At 42.3% G+C, this 11635-nt stretch overlaps 1 protein-coding gene across 8 annotated transcripts in view; it reads right to left on the bottom strand.

The window, feature by feature from the left end:
- Positions 1 to 2124: 2124 nt before the first annotated feature.
- The window catches only part of LOC128524085 (R3H domain-containing protein 1-like), a 41592-nt gene continuing 32081 nt past the window's right edge, over positions 2125 to 11635 (bottom strand). For all 8 annotated transcript variants that reach the window (XM_053496401.1, XM_053496400.1, XM_053496406.1 and 5 more), the window contains 9 exons: positions 10357 to 10483; positions 7266 to 7420; positions 7008 to 7135; positions 5916 to 6019; positions 3777 to 3949; positions 3497 to 3641; positions 3257 to 3354; positions 3098 to 3169; positions 2125 to 2279 (listed from right to left, as the gene is read on the bottom strand). In XM_053496401.1, coding sequence (XP_053352376.1) covers positions 2277 to 2279; positions 3098 to 3169; positions 3257 to 3354; positions 3497 to 3641; positions 3777 to 3949; positions 5916 to 6019; positions 7008 to 7135; positions 7266 to 7420; positions 10357 to 10483 — 1005 coding nt within the window. In that variant the 3' untranslated portion in view covers positions 2125 to 2276. The remainder of the gene's footprint in view (positions 2280 to 3097; positions 3170 to 3256; positions 3355 to 3496; positions 3642 to 3776; positions 3950 to 5915; positions 6020 to 7007; positions 7136 to 7265; positions 7421 to 10356; positions 10484 to 11635) is intronic.

Genomic DNA, 11635 nt, shown 5'->3' with positions numbered 1-11635 from the left:
AAATAAGTGTAAGGGAAAATGACAACATTTGTCTCCCTAGGCTTTCTACACACTCTGCTTGACTGGATTGTACATCATCTCATATTTGACTGAGTAACCATAAGTATCTGGAAAAGCATTACCGCGCTTCAAGAAAGCAATAAAAACAATTACTATCGCCTAAGCAGAGGAATTTGAAGCTCGGTAAACAGGCAGGTAATATTGAGCGGACTATTTCACCAGGCACACCGTCCTGCAGCTGCTGTTTGACTTAATTACACATTAATAAGCTCAATGACATTGTGATGAAGATCTCTGAAATAAAAAATGGAAAAAAAAAAAAAAAAAAAAAAGGCATCCTGGCACGGGTGCACTCCCTCTGGCTGATATGAAATGCAACCAGGTGGGCAGGATTCGTCTTGCGCTAAATTGCTTCGACGTTATTAAGGAAAGGTGGCATGAAAAACAGCGAGGAGGGGGTGGAGGGGGGTAGAAAGAGGAAAATCTAGATAAACTGTAGGGCAGTTTGGAAAGATGAGGTTGGAAGAAGGTTAATGTAGCAGACAAATGGGCCAATAAAGAGAATATTGAGATGAATAGCAGCCGGCAGAGGAGCAGATGACAAGCCCAGGGAGCCGTGCTAACAAAGCCACGAACTGATAAATGTGGCCTAATAGACACAGCAACCTGCTCCGTCGAGAGATTAGATCTTTAAGAAATACATTATGAATGTAACAGCCAATGAATCAGAGGGGGGAAATAAATAAATAAAAAGAAGAACTCATTCATTTTCCTCTGGCATAAAAGACGTCATTTGGTGTAAACATTTATTGTTTTTTTTTTTTCAAACTGAAATAAAAATGACAACAGTAAACATTAAACAGCTTTTCAGAATCCAGACATTTTTCTCTGAGAAATAAAAGGAAAAAAATATATTTATTTATATATATTTTATTTATTTATATATATTTATAGCGAATTGTATAAATGTGCAAATTGTGTTTTTTTTTGTATTATTTTTTTTTCCAGTGACCCAAGTATATATAATAATTTTTTTCTTTAAAAGATTTTCAAAAACCAGAAGTTCTGACAAGGTTTACCTCGGCCCACCCAAAAAAAAAACAAAAAAAACAATCGTTTCTGCATGAGGATTATTAAAATAGCAGTGAGGGGTGAATGATTTGCTGTGGCATCTTAAATAAAGTTAAAATCAGAGGGATCTCCAAAAAAACCAAAATCATTTATTTATTTAAAAAAAAAAAAAAAAAACAACATTCAGAGAAAGGGGGAAAAACAATTGAATTATTTAGCTACTATATAAATTATTTACAAAACAATGCGTGGGTCGTCATTTTACACTAGACACCGAGACGTCTTCGTTTTTCTTGGTCGGAGAAACGCGAAGACGGCCTCTGATTGAAAGGCACGACATGAGACCCACTGCGTAGCACACAGGTGACTCCATGATTTGACCACACAGAGAGGGGGGTAGGTGGGATTTAGGGTGGGGGGGGATGATGGCTGCAGCAAACGAAGAGGCGACAAGAGGGCCTCAGACAGGGGTAAAATGTGATCTGGAGTGGGGGGAGGGGGGGGGCATTGTTCGACAAATAAAATGTAAAAAAAAAAAAAAAAAGGGAGAGAGAAATTTTAAAAAATTGTAAAAAGAGACAAACAAGGACAAGTTGCCCTTTGATATGTTCCAGTCAATTAAATATAGAGGAGACGCTTTGTGTTTGAACCGTCACGGTAGTTTGTCTAAACTTAAGTTCCCCCCCAAAAACCTTAAAACATCACTAAGACAACACTTTCACCCCCTACAAGTGTCTTTAACTCGAGTGTGGAGAGAAGAGGGAGGAAAAAGCACAGCCTTAAATAAGAGGAAGAAAAAAGAAAAAATTCTAAACATAACCGGGCAACTCAGAGTCAGAAAAGAGAAGGATGATGGAGGGGTGCTGGTGCTTTAGGGGTCATGGTAGGGGTCAGTTACAAGTTAACACTCTCACTGAGAGTTGGCCCGCTTCACTTCAGGCTGGGCCGCTCGCTGTGGTTTCTGCTGAAGGCTGTAATGAAGGTGCCAGGCAGGCACTGTGGCATGTCATTTGCCCCCTGTGACGCCGTGCCTGGTGGGGACCGTGGACAGGATGGTGTAGGTGGGACGGGCTGGCTGAGAGGACGAGAAAGAAGCAAGGGGTGGGCGGCGTACTTTTGGGAGGGGCCCCCCTGCACAGTTTCCCCTGCAGGTGGTCAGCCTGTGCATGGCTGAAACCCTCAGGCAGCTCCGTCACCACCTGGACTCACTGAAAGAGAGAGAGAGAGAGAGAGAGAGAGATAGAGAGAGAGAGAGAGAGAGAGAGAGTTCAGCTTGATGAATTACTCATCATTAACTCAGTTCAGTTACCCAAGTATCCATCACTAAAACACCTTATTCTCATGCCATCCCCAAATAATTTACCATCAACACCAAACTCAAGTAGTAAAGCCTGATTCAACCGCTGTAAAAAAAAAAATAAACTTTTTTTTTTTTGTTTGTTTGTAGTTCAGAGCTTTTTGAATGTATTAATACTCTGGTGCTTTTGTAGCTTTGACGTCACCTTTAAGCAATCAGAATCAATCATGAGCAAGCCTGCAAAGTTTTGGTTTGTTCGTATGAAAAACAAAATAAATATATATGTTTTGACGTCTTTATCTTCTTACAAAGATAATTTAATCTGAAAAAATGTTCTCGGGCTGTGACATGTCAGTAGGTTAACTCGGGAATAGCAAAGCTATCTAATTTAATCTAATTTATTAACCCAGACATGATGTGGGTTCATGTGGCGCAGCAGCAAGACGTTTAGCAGATTTTGCTGTTTCTTGGATCTACCATTGATACCCGGTGTGCTTAAGGACACACAGATTAGTGTCTGAAGTCCTGCAGCCAGGGGCTTTTAATTATAACCCGAGACCTTTCGGTTAGATATACAGAGAATACACATATTCTATTTTTAAATTAGGTCTAAAGCTTTGGGAGGCAAAACCGGCTAAAACGGGACAGAGATATTTGATATTTAGGCCAATGTCACTGCTCCTGTCCTCTTTCTGCTTGCCCGTCCTCCCCTTATGCGCTTACACCTACACTGAGATCTGTAGAGAGCGCCTTCCTGGGCCCCTTCCTGCCCCGACCGCCGTGCCGGATTCCCATCGGGCCCTGAGTGAAAGAAAAAAGCAATGAGGACATGGACGCAAGTGAGTGTCTTTCTGTAAGTTGGTGTTGTGCGAGTTGAGGTGCGAGTACCTGGTGACTGGTAACCATTGAGGGGGCGTGGAGCAAAGGAGGACGAATCTGAGGGCTGTACTGAAGAGGCTGACCAAGGAGAGGGTAACGTGCGTCTCCTATACACCACAGAATCGACAAATAATAAATAAATTTTTTTTGTTTTGTTTCTTTGGTCAAATGTAGCATTAAAAAGATGTTTAGCTATTTTTATCACGTCCTAATAGCACATCTTGTCCTATGCGAGCAGCCGGGACTCACCTTGCCCGGGGACAGTGGATCTGGAGAACTGAGGCATGATGGGATGAGAGTTGAGACCGGGCCGGATGCTCTTGATGTTGGTCAGGTGGGAGGGAGCGGGTGACTGTGCGGGGGACGTGGACGGGCTGCCGAGCTGAGTGCTGCTCTGGGAGGCACAAAAGCATGCGCGGTTAAGAGTTGTGCTGGTCATGTTTTACGAAAATGCTGTTAACAAATACATTTAAAAAATCCCTGCGACTTAATCACCAGACACACACAAAACAGTGGATTTCAGATTTACTTGGGAACAGTCCAGAGTGCAGACGTCAGTGGATTTCTGGCTGCGTTGATGATCCAGGCTGTGGTACTTGTTGTGTTTCCACTGCGGAGGCGAGTGCGGCCGCGGCTGCTGGCCTGGAGGTAACGTGAGCTGCATCATCACCATGCCACTACCCGGGGGTGGAGGAGGGACGCCTGTACACAACCCACACACACACCCTATTCAACAACATGACTTAATAAACAAGACAAAGTGGATCTATTTATTACCAAAGGATTACTATTTGCTACGATGTAACAGATTCAGACAATCACATTTCCTCGTTCTCTCTCTCTTTCATGAATTGCAATAAATCTTCTCTCATTCCATCAGACTGTTTAACCTGTAACTGAAGGCAACCTGTTAAACGGTAAAAATTGAACAAGCGCCTAAAGTTTGAAAAACGGCGAAACCCATTAAAATATTTCCCTCAACAATTTCCTCTAATGAAAGGTTGGAGAATCTTAGAGAAAAAGGCTTGACCCCATTTAGAAAAGGCTTTTCACTGGGTAATTATTCTCTCTTTCTCTCTCCATTTTTTTCCCCCTCACTTGGCTCAAAGTAACCTATTTAATATCCTCTTCAGATTGAGATCAAAACAAGGTTGGATTCAATTAATGTGTGTTTGCCTTCTACCATCACACCCTTATTAATTTCGCTTCACATGAAATTGACTTGCGTGTGGTTTTTCTCCCTCCCCCCCCCTTTTCAACTGAATTACCAATTTCAGTCGTTAAAGACATCGCGCTTCACTCACAGACAGAACGTATAGTCATAAACTGCAGATAAGTCTAATTACATGCTGAAGGAAAACCAGGAAAGCAAAATAACGAGATAATGACTAGACAAGCTCATTATGGTCTCCTATTCAAAGGGGGGGGGAAAGAAACAAAAAAACAAAAAAAAGGAGGACTCCTAGAATCATTTGATCAAGAAATGCACACCAAAAAAAAAAAAAAGACGTTGAAATATTTAGGATTTGCCCTGACTGAGATTTACAAAGGGCATGTTCTTTCCACTTGGTAATCCCTCCATGAAATTAAACCATTTCGGCCAGTGGTTACTAAAAGGGGGCGGCGGGGAATCTAATTCCAGCGTTTGAAAAGCAGCTTTCCTCCCATCTTCCCATTTAATTAGTTGTAACGGGGCAGAAGAAGAGAAGCTCGATGGAGAGACAGAAGAGAAAGATCACGGGGGCACGGCGAGAGAAGCAATTTGCGTTAACGGCGTGCACATAAAGCGGCAAATTAGAATTAGAGGCCCCATGAAGGCCCTTGCCTAATTTTTTTTTTTTCTTTTTTAAGATTGCCATAACTGGGAACAAAGCGGCACAGGAATTACTTTTTAATTACCACCCCCGTATCTGTTCAATAATTGGATCGTTAGGGCTGGAGAACATAATTTCAATTATCACCTTAAAAGCTTGACGTGGAAATGAACCATGGGCGGGGCAGACTGACAAAGTCGGATTTGCCTCCGTCTTCACGCGACTTCCTTTCTTTCCGTCGCGGCTGAATTATACGGTCGCGGTCTCGACAATGAGAAAAAAGGACTACTTGGCTTTGAGCGGCTTCTCTATTGAATTCCGGGAACCTGCTCGAATCTGAGCGGGTAACTTCTCGAGTTGTGACCTTTTTGTTTTTGGAGACGCACCGTTTAATTTTGTAAGATCTGATGGCGTTGTGGGCGCGTGTGCACGTTATGACGCGGATTAGCGGTGGGGTGGGGGTGCGGCGGGAGCGATAAAAGGGTGGCACAGGGGATATTGATTTAATAGGGGCACGTGCGGGAGAGATTTTCGCAGCAGATTTTGTTGTAATTCTTGTCTCCGTAATATGAAACGTGACAGGGAAATGGGTTAGGTGACAGGAAAAATTTATAATATTTGACGGTATGTTTTAGGATGGACGTTATGTGTAAGGAATCACTGATTGTGTATCATCATCGGTGTGGGCGCGGAGCGTCAGGGAAGCCTATAGATTAAATCTTATCTAAAAATGGAGATTCTCGCGCATGAAATATTCATTGGATTCATTGGAAAAAATAAAAATAAAAAAAATCAAGGTGGCGGAGTGAAGGATGTTGACCGAGCGAGTTATAGGTCATCCTGGCCTTAAGTACCTGAGCACTGCTGGGCGGGAATCTGTTGGGAACTGCAGGGGGAGGACGTGCGAGGGAACGGCATCTGCTCCGTGCCTGGAGGGGGTAGGAATCCCACTGTGGAGCTGCAGAAACACACACACAAAATCTGATAAACAGGTCTCATCCACCAAGACTATAATAAAATTCCTCCAAATTGGGGCTACAGTTGACTTAATACAGCACAAATTTCAGCTGATTGCTTCGAAATTGGAGGGAAATTACTAATATAGGGCACTAAAGCACACGAGGGACCGGCACGGCTCCACATGCCAGCGCAAGTTAAAATATACCCTTCTCTGCAAAGCTACTGGGACGTGCCTCCACAGAAAAGAAACAAAAAAAAAAAAAAAAATAATAATAATTTCTGCCAATGTAATTTTCACAATAGCAAAATAGATGTGGCACCACAGACATTCATCATCCATCGGGCCAATTTTCCAGGGCGCTGTTCCCGTTCTCCTCTGCTCTAATAAGGATGTAAAGTGCTGGTCTAATGAGGATATAAGCAGCACGGAGAGTGATGTGCCAGTCAGAGTGAACACAGGCAGCTGCGAGAGTGAGCGCACGCCCTGAGGAATAAGACCAACTGCAGCACAGGCTGCGTCTTATGAAGGATGGTGGATGTGTACGTGTAAAAGTGAACGAGAGAGAGAGAGAGAGAGAGAGAGGGATCCTTTTGGGACCTGCTGTGTTATATTAAGAGTGGTCGGCTATCTGGGCGCATAAATCAGCGTCTAACATGGCCTAGTTATATTAAGAAAGGAAAAAAAAAAGAAAAAAGAAAGAAGTCACCTTTTCTTCTTTGCTGTGCCGATTGATTGATCCCGTGAGGTCTGACCTCTTTAGCGCAGGTGTGTTAAAAAATCATGTAGGAATTGTTCCTTTTTTTTTTTTTTTTCCAACAATGTGTTGGACTGGATTTATGACATCAGAGGCTAGTTAAAATATCTAACGCAAGCCCCCCCCCCAAAAAAAAAGAACCTACAGACAGATTTATGCGATACAGTTTATATTGACTTAAATACACGAGTGCCATTATTCATCCTTGCATTCCATTCCAGACAACATTACCTCATGGCGTTCTGTTGATTTGGTGGTATAACACTGTAGTAGACCTGAATGCTGGACGCATGGCTCGACTGGCTGGGAAGAATGACTGGCTGCTGATATGTCTGCTGGGATCCTTGAGGCATGGATACCTGACCAAAAATAAAAAAGGGCAAAGATTTCTTACTCGAGTAAAACCGTAAACTTGTCTCTGTACGCAAAGTGCAACCTGTTGAGAAACGCAGGTCTTTTCAAGGGCGAAGGTGCCGTGAAGAGTCTCACCTGATAAGGTGGCACTGAGGGATACTGGACCATCATGCCTTGCATTTGATTTCCCATATTGCTATGTTGGCCACTGACCAGGGTTTGACTCGGCGGCTGCTGCTGCACCACGCTCTGGTAGCTCGGCTGCTGATTTGGCATCACAGTTTGGTAACCTAACAAATAAAATAAATAAATAAATAAATAAAAAAGACGAAAGATCGTACAAGATCCTTATTGCTTGGTTCTGTGTGTTCACTCTACGCTTTCCTGATAATTGTGATGTTACATGGTGCGAATATCTTTTGTTGAGACTGCAATCTTGCAACATTTTTGCATAATCGAAACCTAAATTGACCTGAGGCACCGTGTTCATCCTCACCTTGCATTTCTTAGACTGTTAAAAAAAAAGAAAAAAAAAAAAAGAAAAAATCATTACATTGAAAAATGGGCTAAGCAACATAATCAGATAAAGAAGAAAAGAAAAAAAAACAATTCTGTATTCAGCACATCCGAGAAAGCAGAGCATAAAACGAGCCGATGTAAAGAGCGAAACTGGGACGACGCAGAAATGATTGCTAGGATGAAATTACGTTATATAACCCAAGGCTAAGGAGGAAGAAGTTTCTCAGGAACGTCGCGCCGAGCCTTCCTTACCGTCATGCCGATATTGGAATTAATTATTTAGAGCCAGAGAATGTCAATTAAATCAAATCCACCTAATTACTCCCTTGTTAGCTGGAGTACTTTACGATCACCCGGTGGCAGCACCTGCGAGTCTTTTGCCGTTTAATAGCTTTTCATTACGTTCGAGTAGGTCTACAAATACGCTATAATAAAAACGCCTTTCGATATGGCTGCTCAGCGCCTTTACTTGTTACATCTTTTAAAGATAACTGAGAACACGTTTGCAGAAACGGCGAGACGTGATAAAAGGGTCCGACGTGGTTTTATTTCTGACACCCGTTAGAGAGAAGTCTAATTTGCATCGGTGTCAAGGTTATTGGGAAGAGGAAGAGGAGAAAAGGAGGAGGGGAGCGTACGACCAGACGACGCTATTGAAAAAGCCCTCGTCGGAGGAGGCGCCCGGTGGGAAGGCTCAACGGGAGGCCTGTGTGGGAGTTGAAGGAGGTGGAGAGGCGAGCGGGGATGGGGTGGGGGAGAGACAATTTTCAATTTCTCCTGGCTTTTGGCCAAAGCGACAGCAATCAATTTAGCCCTGATGAGAGAGAGAGAAAGAAAAAAAAAAAAAAAAAAGAAGTGGGACAAAAGGAATGGATGGCCCACGGCGAGGAGCCGAAGAGAAGCCGGCTATTTTTGGTTCGATTCACTCACCTCCACTTAGGAAGCCAGCGTGGAGGGAAATGTATTATTAAACATTCTCTGTGCTGGCTGACTGAGCAAAGAAGCGGAAAAAGAAAAAGCGATAGCGAGAGAAAAGGGGGAAACAAGTTATTTCGTTAAACTCCCCTCTTTCAAAGGCGTTCTTACTAACACGCCGCTTGCTTGGGGTGGAAAGGGAAAAAAATAAAAAATAAATAAAATGCACGGCCAGGTGCTTATGATTAAGATGTAAGACTCTGGGGGAAAATAGAAAAGAAAAGGAAAAACAAAAAAAACAAAAAAAAACTTGTCTTTCTTCTTTCGAGGGCAGATGTTTTGTTTCCTCTGGCGCTCTTATTTTTCATTCCCCCCCACCTTTTTACTGACTGTGAAGTTGATCCTGCTCATCCATCACTACTGATCTGATCATGTGTTTCGTTTCGTGCATCAAGGCAAAAAGGGGATAGAAGAAAAAAAAAATTATGTTCCCCTATGTCTACACTAAACTAGGTTAGAAAACATTATTTTCTTTTTCGTATTTTATTCAGGAATGCGGGCACCCGAGAGATTATTTTTAGTCGCGCTTCCCGAGGATCCGTTTACTACTGTAAGGTTTCGCCTCTTCTCGAACTGGGTTTAGATTTGCAATTTCAATTCGCACCCACTGTTAGTGAAGTACTAGGAAACATAGAGAAGAAAGATATTTAGGTTCCGGTGTAGAAGCACATTTCCACATTGTGCTGTTTTGGAATGATAACGTAATGAAGTCTCCTGCTGAAGGCACCTCCTGAACTCCTGATCGCTCTCTACAGGATGAGACGAGATGAGACGAATGCTTTGAGGAGGAGTGAGGGGCTGGAAAAGAGACCGGTTCACTGTGAGAATCTTAGCGCCTCTCAGACAGTGTCCCGGCCCCGCATTCAGCCGCTCTGAGTCAGAGCTGACGGCCCGGTCACGTTAGCCGAAGGGAAGAAAAAAATTAATAAAAAAAAAAAAAGAAGTACACGCCGTATTTGTGTTTGGCACGCCGAGACCTTTGAACCCATGAGGACTATTCTATATCCAAACCTCCAAGCAATTCGTTTTTTTTTTTTAAGGACCGTGCCTTCTCTCCATGTTCTGACTGCACCATGAAACAGCTTTTAAGCCTTGTTAACGAGGACGGTTCAAGGTGCCAAGAGGCAAACTCATGCCTTAAAGAATCTAATGTCTCCTAAGGTTCTCAAAGGATCGAGCTCAAAGCTATAAAACACATTTTCGCTGCTGCTTTTTTTCCAGCACTTTTTACACTTCAGTTGAACAAAACATCCATCAAAGCTTGCGGGGTAACAAAGAGAAGCAAATTTACATGACAGCGAGAGGGAGGGGAAGAGAGGAAGAGAGACCAAGAGAGACAGACAACACCAATTGTGCATTTGATTGGAAATGCTTATTGTATCTGTTTATTAAAAAAAAAAAAAAAAAAAAAAAAAAAAAAAGGAGAGAGAGAGCGCGCGCATGACAACGCGAGTACTAAAGCACCGGGCTCTGTGTAATTAGCTTTCAGCGCCGCTCCTCTGCCCCTGGGGTGCTTCCTCATTTCCAATCATTCGTATGAAAACTACAACCGCTAGGAAACAAAAACAATAAAAGTACTGGGGGGAAAAAGAAAAAAGAGTGGCATGATGCAACAAAATCAGGGGAGAAATTTAAGCTCGCATTTAAAGTGCTGAAAGAAACACATTTTTTTTGATTGGGTTAATCCTAGTCGTCTCAGCGGTTTGACTAACGGGGCCTTTGGGTGGGTTACCTGGCTGTTGGGTAGGAGCGGGAGGGGGCATCGGCTGGCTCTGGGGGCTGCTGTACTGCACCGTGCCAACTGACCGATACTGCTGGCTGGACAGAGGGTACTGGCCTGGTGCGCAGTAACACGGCATCTGCAACAACAACAAAAAAAATTTATAAATCATAGCATAATCCAGAAACGCTGGAGTTGAAATGCAATCATCCGATAAATGCTTAACTGGCCATTAAAGGAGTTTATATCTCTGAAAGTTGAGGATGAACTCAGTCGCGATCAATAACGGTTCCTCTTTAGACTCCACCTTCTGCTCCTCTCTCTCACACACGATCTCAACTCACCTCAAAGATAAAATGCTTTCCAAAACCAAAACTCTCGCCTCGTTTAAATAAAACCTATTAAATTACGTATTAATTAACGTACTTACTGTAAGGATAAATATACACTTAAGCATTTTTTTTTATTATTATTGTGATCTAATGAAACATCTGAACATGTACAAAATCCTAAGGAAAGACGATACAGGGTGTCCCAAAAGAATTTACTCATTTGAAACATGAATATGAGTAACTACACGTCCTAGGCATTTCAACGAAATTGAATAGGCTTCATGTTAAAAAAATAAAAGATTTATTTATCAAAATTCCAACAACACACTCAGACAAAGATTTTTATAACCGATTTCACATAGCTTCACAAATGTTGAATAGGCGCACCGCTCCTGCAGAACACGCTGTAGTGTAACTATCTCCAGCGTATCAATGATTTTTTTGCTCGAGTTCCTCTAGGCTTGTAAGAAGAGAGGGGATAAAGACCAGTTCTTTCACATACAGAAGCTCTATAGAGGGGAATTTTTTTATTTTTATAAATGAATTCACAAGGTGTCGAGTTAGGTGAACATGTTAGCCGTTTCAACAGCATGCTGTCCACATCACTGGCACATCCAATCCATCGCTGTCATTAAACTTCCTTCCTAAACATCCTTGTTTTTATGTTCATTTGAGCTGGAATGGGCGATGTTGTTAGACTAAAAAATTATTTGAGACACCCTGCATTATATATATTTTAAACGTGCTTTTTTATTTTAAAGCACGTTTAATGAAAGCTCATGAAAGCAAAAAAATTTTGCAAATATTTTATGTCGAAGCTGCTCTCCGCTCACGAAGCACGACAGGCCTTCTAGGATCTCAAATGGGATCTCTGCACCATCCATAATTCATGTTTATCCTTGCAGTACTGTATTATTTCACCCATATTTATTCTGTACATACCATATTGTACAGAAACC

This window comes from Clarias gariepinus, chromosome 5 (genome assembly GCF_024256425.1).
Source record: "Clarias gariepinus isolate MV-2021 ecotype Netherlands chromosome 5, CGAR_prim_01v2, whole genome shotgun sequence".
NCBI lineage: Eukaryota > Metazoa > Chordata > Actinopteri > Siluriformes > Clariidae > Clarias > Clarias gariepinus.
The sequence above is the reverse complement of the archived record's forward strand: the minus strand, read 5'-3'. Positions and strand labels throughout refer to the sequence as shown.